This window comes from Dendrobates tinctorius, unplaced genomic scaffold (assembly GCF_039654945.1).
Source record: "Dendrobates tinctorius isolate UK_male_01 unplaced genomic scaffold, ASM3965494v1 ptg000040l, whole genome shotgun sequence".
In the NCBI taxonomy this organism is placed as follows: domain Eukaryota; kingdom Metazoa; phylum Chordata; class Amphibia; order Anura; family Dendrobatidae; genus Dendrobates; species Dendrobates tinctorius.
In genome coordinates, this window is record NW_027361708.1 from 15,758,598 (window position 1) to 15,777,164 (window position 18,567).

Sequence of the window (18,567 nt, forward strand, 5' to 3'; positions counted from 1 at the left end):
GTAGGTGGTTCCCTGATGGGGAGCGGTCTTGAGGGTCCAGAGGCCCCTCATTAAGGGGAGGGTACTGTCATGATCCATGCTGGATCAAGACAGATATAAGGCACAGGTAACCTTTTTTTTCTAAGCTGTGCTTAAGGTTGGTTTTTGCCCCTGGTGGCCATTAGGATTATTGCACTGTGGTGTCGTTTGTTCTAAGTTTGTCCCTGGTGGTGGTGAGTATCATTGCATTCTAGTTTCTTTAGTTAAGTGCACATGATTATAATGCAGGTGTGAGTGCTGGCTCTGCTATAAAAGAGTCACAGGTGTTGCAATCAGTGTTGGTGATAGTGTTCATTTCAGCCATCCTTGGTGGAGGAAGGAGCTGGAGAGCATTCCTTGCTGCACTGTCTTAGCCCTGGTGTGGAAGGAATCATAGTGGATTTCCTTGTAGCTCTGACAGAGCTTGGTGGCAGCGATTCAGGAGGAGAGCTGCATGCTGGTGGTGGACTCTGTTGCCAGGAGCAAGTGCAACAGAGTAAAGCTAAGTTGTGTTTCCCTGTTTGTGTTTTTCCTTAGTGTGTATTAGTACAGCGGTGGGGCCAGTGCCTGCGCCACCCAGCTCCCTAGCAAGGGATAGGTGTAGGGTGTGCTAGGGCGACAGGTTCGTGATCGGCGCCCAGTGCGGAACCGGCAGAGGGAACATTAGGAGCGTTAGGGACACTGACTCAGGGGAGTGCAGGAGGTCTCCACGTCTCCTTTCCCTATCGCAGGGCCCACTGTTGTAACTGTTTCCCTACCCCTTGTCTTGTTGTTTTAGTTACAGGCCTGTGAGCCGAGTCACACAGGACAGTATCACGTACCGCATCCTGTTGTTCTAGTTACCGGCCTGCTGGTCGCGTCACACAGGACGGGTCCACATGACAACTAGACTACATTTTTAATTAGAGGTATTTTCTATTATTATTATTAGACCTACTACATATTGGGATATGATCTTGGAGATGGCAATACCCCTTTAAGTTTGTGGGTTTAATGTGGAATGAAATGTGGAATGTTCAAGGCGTATGAATAGGCTGCATTTTGCTCATGCTACTGTGAGCAGCTTGCGTAGCCTAAATGTGTTCTCACGTGTCTCTGGACTTGTCTCCCATCAAGCACATTTGGGAGGTCATTGGTCAGCAATTACAAAGAGCTGCCAGCAGCGGATCTTGATGATTTGCCAAAGTCCATTCAGCATGGCAGAACATTCCTCAGATAACCATTAATAACCTGAATGATAGCAGCTAAAGCATGTAAGTGTATGTATGTCTGCAGGTGGCACTCAAATTCCATACTAAATAAATTGAGATGATTTGAAAATTTTGTTCCCATTTTTTCATCATTTGTAAATAATTAGCATGTCTATCGATTCTGTCATTTCCATGAGAACATAAGTTTCTCATCTTGCTCTTGCAATTTTATTGTTGAAGATATATGTCAGTCAGAAATCCATCCATCTGTACCTTTAGTCATACTCGCTGCCTTCTTGATCAGATTGAGAAACTGAGAGGCTACAAAAGTGACTCATATGAACAGACATTTTGAACTATTTAAATGGGCTGTGAATCTATTTTCCATACATTAATGTAAAGGGGAAGCCTGAAAAAAAACATTTTTCTGTATTCAAATAAAGATCCTACTAATTACCATCAAAATAAATATTTGTTAGTAATTTTGTGTCTGTTCGCCAATCTTAGCTCCAAAATTATGCTTTCTATCTCTACATGCCAAACATAGGTCTGGCATTTTAGCAGATCTACAAGCTTTAGTTTATAGACTAATTCAAAGACATCGCTGATATCAGGGTCTCTGTTTCTACATTATGCTGAGCTCAGATTAGGTGGCAAAAACCTGGTGACAGATTCCCCTTAAATTAATTTATTCCTAAATCAGATTTCTTTAAAAATAAAGAGCAACTGAGCATGTTAAAAAAGAGATGAAGTTTAATTAAAAACTTCAAAGATCATATATTATTATTGTTACTAGTATAATTAGGATTTTTAACATATTTTATTATAAAATTAGCTAAAAATGGTAATAAATATAATTTAGGGCTCAGACTGATGATCATTGAAAGCAAAGCATTTCCCAGTACATTTTAATAGACATAATGTTATATGTATACATAGATTCTCATTTTATGCTAGTACTAGATGGAGGTCCGATGCTATCGCATCAGGAGGGCGGTGACGCCCTGATGGGGGCAGGCTTTGCCGCACTGAGAATCTAGGGCTAGGCGTCAATATAATGCTGCAACGAAGCACTGCTAATGTACAACTAATGAATGTGGTCACACTGCGACCCGTAAGTCAACATACGATCTCATTCACAATCATTATTAGTAATGATGATTTAAGGAGCGCGGTTTTGCCATCGCAATGTTGTCCGGGTTCAGCGGCGGCAGGTCCAGTGGCGGGTGGGGTCCTGGCAGCGGCCAGCCGGCAGGAAAGTCCGCGGCTTGCGGGGTGTGCACAGGTCGCAAGCCGCGGTGTTTCCTTCCAGCTGTGACTGGTGGACAGGTAGCGGCGGGTCTGGGGGGGTCCGGCGGGGTGGCCAGCAGCGGTGGTGGCGGTGTTCAGGTCCGGCGGGGTGGCCAGCGGTGGCGGTGGGGGGGTTCAGCGGCGGCTGGTCCAGCAGCGAGTGGGGTCTTGGCGGCGGCCAGCCAGCAGGAAAGTCCGTGGCTTGCGGCTTGTGCACAGGCCGCAAGCCGCAGACTTTCCTGCTGGTTGTGACGGAGGTGGGTGGGCAGGCAGCGGCGGGTCCGGCGAGGGGGTCTGGCAGGGTGGCCAGCAGCGGCGGCTCCAGCGGCGGCAGGTCCAGCGGCGGGTGGGGTCCTGGCGGCAGCCAGCCAGCAGGAAAGTCCGCGGCTTGCGGCCTGTGCACAGGCCGCAAGCCGCGGACTTTCCTGCCGGCTGTGACGGAGGTGGCGGGTCTGACGGCGGGGGGGTCCGGTGGTGATGGGGAGGTCCCGGCGGTGTTTCACTGGTGGTACTGTGGAAGGGCCTGGTACCACCAGCGGGTGCCATATTGAAATACCCCTTACTTGGGTATTTCAATATGACGTTCGGCGTACTACCGGTCGGCGCAGTGGATTTTGCGATTCGGGGACATCCAGACGGAAATGAAAATGTTACAAGGCAATTATGTATATAGATATCTACATATTCATTTGAAAGTATAATTCCAGAAAAATGACGCTGGCCCATTTCTAGTCCACACAACAGGACTTTACCAGAACAGTTAAGTTTGAAATCAAGGTTTCAAAATGTATTACTGACCCAAACATAATCGTAGCGTGAAAGTCAACTTTTCCTCTGGGCTACTAAAATCACTCTACGAGATTTACAAGGTAGCCAGAGCTCATCTGTTAACATGACAAGCCATAACAAATGAAATAAAGGTAAGCTTGGTGAGTGATGAGAAAGCAGAGCATAAGTGAGCTAAGGACATGGAATTATCAAATGATCAATAGTCTATTTATTTACCACATTTACTAGCTGATCAATATTGTAGTTGTAGCAAAAAATGACCTACCCCATTAATGTAGGGCTTAAGAATCTCATATGTATACTGCTCTGGCAAAAATTAAGAGACCACTGCAAAATTTATATTTTGCCTGATTTTTCTCTTAATTGGTATATTTTTGAGTAAAATGTAAATTGCTCTTTTATTCTATAAACTACTGACAACATGTCTTCGAATTTCCAAGCACTAAATTTTGTATTTATTTTCAGAAAATGAGAAATGGTCAAAATAACAAAAAAATGCAGTGCTTGCACATCTCAAATAATGCTAAGAAAACAAGTTCATAATCATTTACAAACAACAATACTAATGTTTTAACTCAGTCCTTATGATCTTTTGCAAACTTCAGCCTGGCTCTCCTTTGCTTCTCATTGATGAAAGGCTTTTTTTTAGCTTTACATGACTTGAGCCCTGCCTCGAGGAGCCTGTTATGAACTGTTCTTGCCGTGCACTTCACCCCAGCTGCCATTCCTTTTGTAGGTCACTTGATGTCATCCTGCGGTTGCTGAGTGACATTCGAATAAGATGACGGTCATCCTGGTCAGTGGAGAGTCATTTTCGCCCTCTGCCAGTCTGTAGCTTTGTTGTTCCCAATGTCTGCTGCTTGACCTTGTTGTAGTGGACAGCCGTCTTAGAAATTTTAAGGATGGAGGCAACATCACACTCACTGTATCCCTCTGTTAGTAAAGCCAGAATTGAGCCCTTCTTTTCCTCATTCAAGACTTTTCTTTTCAACTCCTTTGGCATGGTTAAAAGTTATTTTTTCATTCCTATTACTTTTGGGATATTACTAGCACTTGTTTTGCCATCCAGCTTGTCCTATTGCCAAAGGATTGAGTACACCACAGCAGGATTTTTTATACTTTCCTTCATTCAGGTTATCACCTAGTGAGAAGCACATTAAGTAGAATGAGGTGTACTCTGGTTGGAATTCAACTGACACTGGAATGGAATGGCTGTCAGACATGTATGGATCACATGGGCTGGTCACATGGTCATGACCTCACTGCAGGTCCTGAAACTCACAACCACACACACAGGGAAAAAAAGGGTACAGTGAGCACCATCACCCAGAGGTGAGGTAAAATGGGTAGCCAGACCCTCCCATCTCTCATAGCTACCCAGAACCCGGACCCAGGTGCACTAAACGACATATTAGTGCTCATGTGCACTAAAGACAAAATACTCCGGGTTGCATCGCAGGGAGCATCCATCCCTGTGACCATTAACCACGCGATCACCAGTCACACCACATAATATATATATATACATCAAGACAGTAAAACATCATTAAATTTAGCAACAATAGTGGTCCTTGTGTTTTCCAGTTGATAGCCTTAATATTTGGCTTTTTTGCTGTTTGTACACGTGATTAAATGGATGCAGAAATTTCTGCAGCTCTTAACAGTAAGAACACAGGTACAAAAATACATGTTTTTACTGTGATTTTGCAGCGTCTTTGACTGATTTGAATGAAGTCATAGGTGAGAAACTCAATGCACAAACTCACAGAGAATTGACATTCTGCCGATTTATTTTCTGCACCAAATTTGCAAGTCATAAATACTCAACGTCTGCATGGCACTTCAGGTTTCTCAATCAGTTTGCTGATATCAGGATTGCTTCAGGTTTTGCTAGCTAATCTACATGGCAAAAATGCACCAAAAAACGCAGCAACTGTGCAACAAGTGCACAAGCCCTAAGCACGAAGACAATTCATAATATATTTAAAGTAAGAAATTTATCACAAAAGGTAGCTCATGGACATAGAGTGCAGCCCTACCACAGATCATTAGCTTTAACAAAAGTCCCATTATTTACAAAATAATGATATCCTTAATTTATATAGTACCAATATAGTACATGGCTATACAATCAAGGGTAACACATACAGGTGCTTCTCACAAAATTAGAATATCATCAAAAAGTTAATTTATTTCAGTTCTTCCATACAAAAAGTGGAACTCACATATTACATAGAGTCATTACAAACAGAGTGATCTATTTCAAGTGTTTATTTCTGTTAACAGAAATAAACACTTGAAATAGATCACTCTGTTTGTAATGACTCTAATATATGAGTCTTAAGGCCCCATTACACATAACGATGTCCCAGCGATCCCACCAACGATCCGACATGGATGGGATCGCTGGGACATCGTTAGGCTGATCGCATGTGAGCTGTCACATAGACAGCCCCTCCAGCGATCAGGACCAGCGAGCAAGCTGGTTTCTAATGTAAACAGCGGGTATCTAAGAGCCGTGCGCTGGTCAGCGGGAGACCAACGATCAAAAAATGGCCCAGGACGATCGAGCACGATCAGCGATACCCGGCAGGGGGGCCGGTCGCTGATCCCCATCACACACAGCGATGTCGCTGGCAAGATCACTGTGGCATCACAAAATCAGCGATCTCGCCAGCGAGATTGCTGTGTGTAATGGGGCCTTTACTTTTTGTATTGAAGAACTGAAATAACTTAACTTTTTGATGATATTCTAATTTTGTAAGAAGCAGTTGTACAAATATACAGTTGTGCTCAAAAGTTGACATACCCCTGCAGAGTTGTTGCTTTCTTGGCCTTTTCTCAGAGAATATGAACGATAACACCGAAACTGTCTTTCCACTCATGGATAGTGGTTGGGCGAAGCCATTTATTGTCATACTACTGTGTTTTCTCTTTTTAAATCAGAATTACAACCCAAAACATTCAAATGACCCTGATCAAAAGTTCACATATCCTGGTGATTTTGGCCTGCTAACATACACCGAAGTTGACGCAAATGGGTATGAATGGCTACTAAAGGTAACATCCTCACCTGTCACCTGTTTCCTTGTAATCAGTGTGTGTGCATAAAAGTTGAGTGAGTTTCTGGGGTCCAGACAGACTCCTGCATCTTTCATCCAGTCACTGACATTTCTGGATTGTCACTCATGGGGAAAGTAAAAGAATTGTCAATGGATCTAAGGTAAAAGGTAGTTGAACTTCATAAAACAGGAAAGGGATACAAAAAGATATCCACGAAATTGATAATGCCAGTCAACAGCAATCAAAATGTGATTAAGGCTAAGTGCACACGTTGCAGAAAATTTCTGCACAAAAACCTGAATCCCTTCCCAGAAACCGCACCTATTTTTCCGCGGCGGTTTTGATGCGTTTTTGATGCATTTTTTACCGCAGCGGTTTCTAAACGCATGGGAGAAGCCAAAACCGCGGAAAAATCCGCAAAATTAATGAGCATGCTGCGTTTTTTACCGCGATGCGTTTTTTTCGCGGTAAAAAACGCATCAATGTGCACAAAAAGTGCAAAATGCATAGAAATGACTGTGCAGCTTATTTTTAGCGGTTTTATAGTGAAAACCGTGGTAAAAACCGCTAAAAAAACGCTGTGTGTGAACACAGCCTAACAAATGGAAAATCAGGGTCTCTGTAAAAACAAAACCACGATCAGTTAGGCCAACAAATATTTTGTCCACAACTGCCAGGAAAATTGTTCGGGATGCAAAGAAAAACCCACAAATTACATCAGCTGATATACTAGACTCTCTGAAAACGAGCTGTGTGGCAGTTTTAAGATGAACAATAAGGAAGCACTTGAAGAAAAATGGGCTGCGTGGTCGAGTCACCAGAAGAAAGCCATTACTGTGCAAATGCCACAAAGTATCTCTCCTACAATATGCAAAACAGCACAGAGACAAGCCTCAAATCTTCTGGAACAAGGTAATTTGGAGTGATGGAACCAAAATTAAACTTTTTGGGCACAACCATAAACGTTACATTTGGAGAGAGGTCATCAAGGCCTATGATGAAAGGAACACCATTCGTGTAAAGCACGGAGGTGGATCGCTGATGTTTTGGGGATATGTGAGCTACAAAGGCACAGGAAACTTGGTCAAAGTTGAAGGAAAGATGAATGCAGCACATTAACAGCAAATACTGGAGGCAAATTTGCAATCATCAGCCCGGAAGCTGCGCATGGGACGTACTTGGTCGTTCCAACATGACAACAATCCAAAACACAAGGCCAAGTTTACCTGTCATTGGCTACAGCAGACCAAAGTGAAGGTTCTGGAGTGGCCATCTCAGTCTCCTGACCTCAATATCATTGAGTCACACTGGGGAGATCTCAAGTGCGCAGTTCATGCTAGACAGCCCAGGAATTTACAAGAACTGGAGGCTTTGCCAAGAAGAGTGGGCATCTTTATCATCTGAGAAAATAAAGAACCTCATCCACAACTACCACAAAAGACTTCAATCTGTCATTGGTGTAAGGCTAGTTTCACAATAGCTTATTTTCCACGCAGCGCTTGGCGCTGCTAAGCCCCGCCCCATCCGGTCATCACCACCTACTATCTCACACGGCTGTATGCGATCTGCGCACCCTATCTTTAGCATAGGGTGCACAGACCATGCGCTGGCCATGCACTAGTAGGATTTTAGCGTGCGCTGCGCACTTTTGAAGGTGCGCCGAGCGCGCCAAAATGCAACATGGTGCGTTTGGCGCACACCGGCGCACCTTCAAAAGTGCGCAGCGCGCGCTAAAATCCTACTAGCGCAGGTCTGCGCATGGTCTGCGCACTCTATGCTAAAGATAGGGTGCGCAGATCGCATGCAGCCGTGTGCGATAGTAGGCGGCGATGACCGGATGGGGCGGGCAGGGAGCCAGCAGGGGGCGGGGCTTAGCGGCGCCGAGCGCTGCGTGGAAAATAAGCTAGTGTGAAACTAGCCTTAGAGGGGACAATACACGGTATTAAGAAATGGGGTATGTAAACTTTTGATCAGGGTCATTTGGATGTTTTGGGATGTAATTCTGATTTAAAAAGAGAAAACACAGTAATATGACAATAAATGGCTTCACCCAACCACTAACCAGGAGTGCAATGAGTGAGGCAGGATACTGTCTCGTCAGAATGTGGCAGGAACTATGAAAATCATATGCTTGAGATCACATGACCTCTTGCTCCTGGCGCCTGCACTGAAGAATCCTCACAGGCCTTGTAGCCTAAGGCCAGAAAACCCCTTTAATGTCATTAGAATTGTTTTCTAATGATAAAAAACATGGCTGTTTACTTACAGAAAAAGTATCCCATCTGTCTGTGAATTGTGTCTGGTATTGTATGGGCTCATTCAGAGTCGAACGTATGAAATATATATCTCATGGGAATCAGAAATAGTGCGAACATATAAATCCCTTAAAACGAATTATTTATTTTATACATTAAAAAACACCTATCCCAGTGAAAAATGGCCAATGCCATCATGCATCATCTGGGTATCATATATGGATATGACGTTTATTGATTGATCCTCCTGATGAACCGCTACAGGCGGGGAAACGCGTCGGGGTTGACCTGCACATGATAAGTGACTTTGTTTATTATACTATGATTCAGAATATACCCTTGAGAGGAGTTAGTTTGTATTATCTGTCTGTCGGACATATTAGTCTGTCACATATGGTCATGATGTGGAGGTAATAGATTTTTTATCGTTAATAGTATCCTGGGGTCCTACTTTAGCCTAAGGCAACTTTAATGTTCATTGCTATAATATCAGATGGGCATACCTACATATGACAAGCAATTTATTGGTTAATATACCCCTGTGTGGGGGTTCTTTCAGGACAACATCAATTGTTTGAGGTTTTGCTTGAGCTTAGGGCATTCTGAAGTTTCATTTCTGCACTATCCCCAGATTATTGTTTTCCCTCCTGTCTGAATAGGGACTGGTAGGGGAGTGAGGGATAGTCCACGTTGAGTGGGGGCGCCAATTCTCGTTTTTAGGGTGCCAATCTCCACGGCTAGGAAGGTATCAGTGAGCCTTAAAGTAGGGCTATGTAGCATCCCAGCGTAGGTCTGGTTATTTTTGGCATTGGCCATTTTTCACTGGGATAGGTGTTTTTTAATGTATAAAATAAATAATTTGTTTTAAGGGATTTATATGTTCGCACTATGGGCTCATTCAGACATCATTTTTTCACAAAGTCCGTGTATTTTTGCAGACTGAGTGAAACAGACATCACGAAGACATGTCTGATTTTGATTCAAGTTTCGGATCAACCTCAGCAAAGTAAGTCTATGGGTCAGTGATAAAAACGAGCAGCAGTCGGATGCCATCTGTGCACTGATCGTTTTTCACAAACTGTTTCTTATGAGAAGGTTGAGAAACCTCCATCACCTTTTTTTATCCAAGAAAAACTGATGAAGCTCTTATTAAACTATGATGGTAAAAACTGACATTAACCAAACACTGATCAAAAACACTGTTTCATTCAGTGATTCTTCTTGCATGCAAAAAAAATAGTCTTACTTCTGAATGAGCCCTGAAATGAATAAAGCTGGTCGTGAATACTACACACAACCTGCGGACATACTGTATGTGTAATTGAGTGATGCCGGACCGGCATGCCCCACCTCTGCCGTAGCAATAAAGCAGCTGCAGAAAATAATTATATGGGTAATGGTTAACAGCAGCAAAAATTTGCTAATCAAAAAATTTCTCAGCTTTAGTCTATGCTCAGTTGTCTTTCTATCCCGTATTTCACAGATTCCACAAACCGTGACTCTCTAGATATGATTGAGCGATGTATATGTCTAGTCTGCCTGGACGCACCAACAGGGGAAGAACTTAATGAAGCCAATAGGGCACTGCAGCTTCTTCATGGTGGAGGGTATGACAAAAATGGAGGCAATCGATGGTATGACAAGCCCATGCAGGTAATTTCAAATCTCATATTTTGTGTTGCATAGTTAAAAGGGGTATTGGCACTTGTCTATTTTTTTTGGCATATTTAGAGAGGTTCCCTACATTTAAACTACTAATGAAAGTTATTTCATGCCTCTGTTTCAGAATACATGTTTTTTTATAAATATTTTTATAAGAGGCTATAAGGTTATAAGGTGGTTTTATCTATGTATTATCTTGCCAACCAATTCATCATGGACCTTGCTCAGATATCTAATAAGAAGGAGGGAATATGCAGATGTTTCAGAACAAACACGCATTCAGCAAGTGGACCATTAGGAATTTGTGTTGGAAAAGAACCACTTCCATCTGTTCTCTACTATAAACTTACTAAAGTAATCAGATGTGATCCCTTCAGACCTTTTCTTGCTAGAGTCTTGGCCAGTGTATAAGAAAGCTCATTAAAATGAGAGACATGTTACTGAATCCATTGCCAAGGGCTACACGGAAAACAACTAATTTTCAGATGATTTATTTCTTTCTCTTTCTGGAAATGAAACTGTAAATGATATCACACATTTAAACTTAAAGGGAACCTTCCAGATATTTCATGCTCTTCCTCTGGGTGCAGCATGCAGTGTTTGTTATTACTGATTATTGGGTCATTTGGCCACTCTCCCACTTTAATTCTAGGAGTACCAGCTCTGTTCTGCCTGCATTCAAAATAGACTCAAACATTTTCTACCATTTTGCATCTTAACATGTGTGAGCAGGTTGTGGGATACAGTGACAGACGGGAGACAGAGCAAGGGTTAACCTATATACTAATACAGGGATATACTCCACGCAGGGAGTTAATAGGTTTTGAAGGATTATTGCAGTAATGGGGAAAAACAACAAGGAGATAGGGTGCAAGGAGCAACACTGGGGAAGAGGTAGCGACGAGTTCTTAAAGGATAAACTTATCCAGTTAGTTGACTTCCAGGTGCTGGGTTCAACGATGTGGAGTGGTGACGATGACAGCCATCAGAGAAGGCTTGTTCTCGTGGAGTGCTGAGGGAAACGTAGATCCGGTGGGGTCTGTACAGCGACATTTCGTCTCTGGTACTCTACGCAGAGTTCTGACTCCGGGGCTTGTGGTCGAGGGTAAAGTGTGGGCCACAACACAGTTCAGACCCACCGTGGCTCAGCAGATATGGACCGTTGAGTCAGGACACAGTTCATGGTCAAGCACTGCACAAGCAGGACCACAGTGTTCGGCACCCTGGTATGGGACAGTCGGCGGAGGCACTCCTAGTCTCTCTCCACAGTCCCTGCAGGTGGCCGTGGATATCCTCAAGTGAGGGCCTGTGCTGCTCTCGTGCTGCAGGGACGGAACACTTACATTCCCCTGCTGCACGCTGTCCCTTCCCACCAACTCTCCCCGCTTCTACGCACGCTCCACTTTCCCCAAGCTAACCACGTCCCCTGCTGCTAGGTGCAAATGATGGTCTGATTGTTTTAGCTTTCCCCCAGACGACAGAGGAGACAGTCCCGACAGTCCCGGACCCAATGCCAGAAAGGTAACCCCAGCCCGGTCCTTGTGCTAACCACATGTATAGTCTGTGAAACTCCTGTGTATGACAGGTTGTCATGTAACTCCGGACACAGACTCAACAGAATACTGTCCCTGGCTGTTTCAGATCTGCACTACATGTTCCTTCTCTTTTTTCTCAGGTGCCAGTACATATTAGACTAAGGCTTGGTTGAGGAGGGCATATTTCATGGTCTGCATATGGATCGTAATGCTCAGACTGATCGTGGGTCTCCTGATCCAAATTTACAGCCTCATATGTGTCTTTGAGGCTGTAAGTTCATGTTGGGAGACTAATGATCAGTCCAAGCATTACAGTCCATATACAGACTGTAAAATCCGTTCATCTGAACCGGGCCTAAGATTGGACATACCGGCTGGTGTTCACATGTCCAACAACACTCTAATGTGTATTAAATGTTCAGTATGTATCAAAGAAATAAACAAGTAAGTTGAATTCGCCAAACACACAGAACAGGATTGTTTACTCGTCCCTAAAGAAGCTTATCAATCACCAAGAGTTGGTCATCCACCTCTTCTGATGGCCTTTCCTATTTTCCTATAGTTAGGCAACCAGTTTTGAAGTTTTAGATAACCCCTTTTATTCAGAGTTAGTGGTCATATGGATGAATGAATGCGATTTGCATACTTGTAGTCATGTGTCACCTAGCCTCTCCTCTGCTAGACCACTGAGAAGTAGTGAAGCGTCTCATCTTCATGTGACTGCATGTATGTATATTGTGTGATTGTTATAATACAGGGGAATCGTGACAGTACATGCATTGCATACTGTCATTGTTCTGCAGTCACATGGAGCGACTGTAAACTTCTCAACACAGAAAATCCCTTTAATTCATCAGTAAACTTTTTTGGGGTTTTGATTTTTTAATAAGCATTAAAGCGCCCTTAGTTTGAGGTATAAAATCTTGATGACAGGTTCTCTTTTGAAAGTACCTTTCATCAAAATATTCATGTTGAATTGAACACACAATGTAATAAAATGGTCTTTTTTTAACTTGCCTTTCCATTGCAAAGATATTAGCAATAGGGATGAGAGAACCTGAACGGGAAAGTTCGGGGTCCATACTGAAAATCTAGTGTCCATTACCGAACCCCAAAAACAGATTTTTTTCAGGTTTGCCAGTCTAATAAAGCTTATTGAAAGGCTGCAGTGCAGCCAATCAATTTGTATTCAGACTGTGGACACTTCCAGACCCATCACAGCCATGACAAGTATTGGCATGGCTGTGAATGGCAGGCGCAGCACGTGACCTGGCCTATGCTCTCATTAGTGTAGGGATAGGACGTGAGTCGCCCTCCCAGGGCTGTGGGGTACTCGGTACCGGGCTGGTGTCAGGGGGAAATGTGTCACAGCAGCGGTGACCCAGTCCGTGGCCCTCGGCACCCAATATCAATGGCAGATGATGTTTATAATGTAGTTTATATGGAAAGTTTGTGACGCCACCCGTGGTGTTTGGCAAGTAAGATGGTAAGCCAACGCTGCTTGCAGATCCACTGGGACTGATGGTGTGATGCAGCAAAGATGGTGTAGCTCCCCACAGGTGGAGCTGTAGTCCCAGGGCAGTGTAGGTGCAATGGATGAGGAGAGGCGCAGACTGGTATAGATATTGGTACCCAGATGTAGTGGAGCTGAACGTGTTAGTGACGAATTAATGGAGGACACCAGAGCTTGCAGTTTCAAAGCTTTACTCACAGTTCGTAGTGCACACAGGTGCCCGCTTCAGTACCGTGTCCTCCGGGGCAGAGGCCCAGCCAACCTCCAGGCGAAATAGGACTCTCCCTGCCAGCACCCCGCCAAAATGTGACTTTCCTGAACGACTCCTCTATTACGCCTTTTAGTGTGAAGAACTCCAGTACCGTGGTTCCCTGAAGTTCCTCCTGTCAGATGTTCCTAACAACTACTTGTATGACAGACAGCTGTAGCCTGCTTCGGGGACTCCCTTCTCCTGAATCCCGGCTCTCTACTCGTTTGCTGTCATGTCCCAAGTCTTTGATGGGAGTAGTGCATTTACAGCCAACTACTCCACCCGTGTCTGCTGCAGAACCATAAGTGTCCATACAACCTCGGGGACCGGGCCCCGGCCTTGCGCTGAGAACCTATAGGTAGGGTTCCTATCCAACCCACTCCTCCTCTCTGTTCTCTCTCCTCTTCGTTCCGTACTTGTCTTGCTCTCTCTTATGGAAATGCAGGTTACAGTTCTACGTCTCTCCTTCTCTTTCCTCTCCCGTGCCAGCTGGCTCAGGTCACTGAGGCAGCTGCAGCACTCCTTCCTCCATCCCTTCTTCCAGGAATCCCCCACTCCTCACTGAGTGGCTTCCTACTCCGCCGACCTTCTGTCAGACTGCACTGAACCATGTCAGACGGCCCCCTAAGGGACTGACCTCTAGATCCTAGCTTTCCCCTTATTTTATACTAACTCCACCCACCTCCCAGCACATCTCATGTTAGAAGCAAGGATCTACGAAAGGTGCTCTGCTACCCACTAAGCATTGAGCTGCAATCTGGTCCTCTGCTGAACTATCCTGTGTGTGGGATGCAGGTGTTGGCGTGTGGCAAGGAGTTGCCACCTTACCTGGATGGTGGTGCACTACACCTTAGGAGAAGGTGCAGTACCTCTGTGGCGACTTAGCCTCAGGGGCGCCACAGACGCAGCTGGAGAGAGGGACAAATATTGAATGTGCACTCTCAGTACTGTTCTTTAAGCCACTGTGTACTCTGCAACCCTCCGACTGTGAGAGTACTGTCCTTTAAGCCGCTGTGTGTACTCTGCACCCTCCTGCCTGTGGGAGTACTGCCCTTTAAACCCCTGTGTGTATTCTGCACCGCCCCATGCCTGTGAGTACTGTTGATTTTAAGCTGCTGTGTGTACTCTGCACCCTCTCGCCTATGGGAGTACTGTCCTAAAAACCGCTGTGTATTCTACAACCAACCATCTGTGTGAGTACTGTCCATTAAGCTGATGTTTATATTCTGCACCCAACCCCCCCCCGTGTAAGTACTGTCCCTTAAGCCATCCTTAAAACCACTTCCAAAAATTAGGAGAGCATCCAATGGGGGCCGTGGACGTGGCCATGATGGTGTTGGTGTAGCTGCTGATGGTGGTGGAGTAGCTAATGCAGTGTCATTCTGTACATGCTACGTGCCCAAATGCAACACCTTCCTCTGATGTACGCAGACAAAAGGACGTTATGCATCCTTTCATAGGCCTGAATACTGCTGCATGAATGGTGAGGCCACAAGATGTTGAAAAGGTGTTAGATTGGATGGCTGAGAGTGGCTCCAGTTCCTTCGCATTATCTTTCACCCGGTCGACTGGAGAAAGTGCGCAGTTTTCACCTGGTCATCCGGCTTCCACCTCACCCCCTTGCAAATCAGCCAATCAGTCTGAGCCCCAAGTCGTACAGCAGTCTCTTCTGCTTTTTTGATGACTCCGCTGGCTGTTGTTCCGTGGCCCATCCAAATAGCCCTGCCCCAAACCACTTGTTGATGAGTATGTGAGAATATAGCTAGGAGAGTTTCCCAAAAATGGATAAAATATAACCTTTATTGGATAATCTTAAAATAACCATTCAAGACAAAAAAGTGACAGAAAACTATAATACCACATGTATAAAGTGCTTGTGCATACCAGTGCTCGATTAAAAAAAATGGTTTGTTCTCACCACTGTATTAGATGTTCACCATAGCAGCTCTACATCGGACAGGAATAGGAAAGACAAATGTGAGGAGGGAAAACAGGGTTTCCTTTCATTCCTTGTCATGCCCCTGCATTGCTCCCATCCTCACAATAAATACAAGTAAACTGCTATGGGTCACCCACCAACCGTATATGATTTAGATGTCCCTACGCGTTTCCTCCCCAATGTAGAGGATTCATCAGGAGAGTTACAAATAAAACAAGAGGGACCATAAGAATAGATCATAGGGCCCTGCAGTGGCTGTGATCCCTTTTCTAACGGGGCAGTGACACCATTGGTCACACCTTAAAAAAAGGATCACTGCCACTGCAGGGCTCTATGATCTATTGTTATGGCCCCACTTTTTTAATTTGTAACGCCCTTGATGAATCCCCTCGCATAAGTTTATAACATAGAGTCGTGAAAATTAAAAATCACATTTTTTCCACAAAAATCCTCTTTTAGAACCAAATTTTTTTATTTAAAAAAAGGTAGCAGAAGAAAATGGACCCTAAAAATTGTTGTGCAATTTCTCCTGAGTACGCCAATACCCCCATGTTTGGAGGAAGACCACTGTTTGGGTGCACGGCAGGGCTCGGAATTGAAGGAGCACTGTTTCATGTTTTGAACGCAAAATTGGCTGGAATCAAGAGCGGACACTATGTCGCGTTTGGAGAGGCCCTGATGCACCTAAACAGTGGAAATCCCCCACAAGTGATATGATTTTGGAAACTAGACCCCTCAAGGAACTAATTTAGCTGTGTGGTGAGCATGTTGAACTACCAGGTGCTTTAGGCCAGGTTCACATAGAGTCAACCAGCCCTATCAACGCATAGCGTTGACGGGCTGCGTTAACGCTATAGCATAACGCGATATTCATCAGCGCTAGCGGTGACATGCTATGACTGCTAGCGCTGATGAATCATCAGCGCTAGCTGTGACGGAGCCTCAGACGCTGCAGGCCGCGTCCGAGGCTCCGTCAGTGCTTAACGGCACATCGCGAACGTGTGCCGCTTTATGCGCTAGTTAATGGGAGGCTATGGCAGCGTTAACGGACTGTCATAGCGCAGTATGAACCCAGCCTTACAGAAGTTTATAACAGTGCTAAGAACATTTTTTAAAAAACACATTTTTCCCGCAAATTTTTTCTTTTAGCCCCAAATTTTTTTATTTTCTCAAAGGTAACAGGAGAAAATGTACCTCAGAATTTGTTGTGAAATTTCTCCTGAGTGTGCCAATACCTCATGTGTGAGTGAAAATTACTTTTGTGGCACAGTGCAAAGCTCAAAAAGGAAGGAGCGCCATATTATAGTGCAGATTTTACTATTATGGTTTGAGGGTGCCATGACCCACTGGGAGAGCCCCTGAGGTGCCAGAACAGTAGAACACCAAATAAGTGACCCCAAACTACACATCTCAATGAATTAATCTAGAGGTGTAATGATCATATTGATACCAAGGGTGTGTCACAAAATTTTATACCATTGGGCAATGAAGAAAAAATAATTACATTTTTACCACAAAAATATTGTTTTAACCCCAAATTTAACATTTTCACACAAGAAGTGGGTAAAATTGGCACCAGATTAGCCATACGAAGAGTCTCGGTAGGGTTGGAGCGCTATTTGCCTTCTGGAGGGCAGATTTTCCTAGAAAAGTTTGCGGACTCCATATACAGTACAGAGCCCCAAATTGCTAGAGAGCAGAAGTGACCCCTGCCAAATGTGAAGGCTAAAGGTGTTTATGCACACTGGGGCTCAGAAGGTGAGGGGGCATTTGGATTTGGGAGTGCAGAATTTGTTGAATTTCTTTTTGGGGGAAAAGAGCCAATTTGCTTTCCAGAGCCTTTGTGTTACCAGTAACATGGAAGCCTCCTATATTTCTATTAACAGATGACGAACCTGAGTGGGGACTTGCTTTTTTTGTGGATTGAGTTGAAGCTTTTATTGGGAACATTTTACATAATGCTTGGGATCACATTTATCCGGCGCTCTACGCTGACCATTACTTTGGGGTCTCCATCTAAATCTCTGAGCTACATGACAGATGAAACCCCCGATGGATCCATTCACTATAATGAGGCAGCAGAGTTACTCTGGACTCCGCCCGTTCAGTGTTGTCCTTCCTTTCAGAGGCGCACAAAGCTATGATGGGCAGCATTTTCATTTACGCCTAAAAAGAAGGACACCGCCGGATGACAGGTTCTATGACGTTCACAATACCTCCATCTACCTCATTATAGGGAATCTTCCAGATGACAGGTTCTATGACGTTCACAATACCTCCATCTACCTCATTATAGGGAATCTTCCGCCAGCTGTTCTGTCTGAATCACATGTTTCAGAGATTTACACGGAAACCCCGGTATAAGTGCGCAGTGTAGAGCGCAGGATAAATGTACATCGAGCCTTATGGCAATCTTTGGCGGCAGGCGAAATGAACAAATCCACAGCAGGTGAAGAATTAGTTTTATTTACTTTTTACGTCATTCCTCATGCAGTATAAGTGATTAGGCAACTTTATTCTTCGTGGTCGGTACAATTACAGCTATGCCAGATTATATCCTTTTTTATGTTGGCCAGGTGTCACACATTTTTTTTTGCAAAAAGAAGTCATTGCATTGCCATATTTTGAGAGCTATAATTTTTCCATATTTAGGCCAACAGAATCATGTTATGGCTTGTTTTTTGTGGGACAAGCTGACTTTTTTATTGGTACCATTTTCGGGCACATGACATTTTTTGATTGTTTTGTATTCTGATTTTTGTGGAGGCAGAATGAACAAAAGCCAGCAATTCAGAATTTTTTTTTTTCTCCGTTCTGCGTTGGTAAAATTGGTAAGGCAGCTTTACTTTTTGGGTCAGTATGATTGCAGCAATACCTCATTTATATTTTTTTATGTTTTGGCGCTTTTACACAATAAAAACTTTTATAGGAAAAATAATTATTTTTGCGTTGCTTTATTCTGAGAGCTATAACTTTTTTATTTTTCCTCTGAGTTATCTGTATGGCGGCTTGTTTTTTGCTGGATAAGATGGCTTTTTCAGTGATACTATTTTTATTTACATT

General features: G+C 44.0%; 1 protein-coding gene across 2 annotated transcripts in view; it reads left to right on the top strand.

Moving 5' to 3' along the window:
- Positions 1-18,567, top strand: part of CHAT (choline O-acetyltransferase) — a 128,207-nt gene that overhangs the window by 47,112 nt on the left and 62,528 nt on the right. For both annotated transcript variants that reach the window (XM_073574832.1, XM_073574833.1), the window contains exon 5: positions 10,089-10,258. In XM_073574832.1, the coding sequence (XP_073430933.1) occupies positions 10,089-10,258 (170 nt within the window). The remainder of the gene's footprint in view (positions 1-10,088; positions 10,259-18,567) is intronic.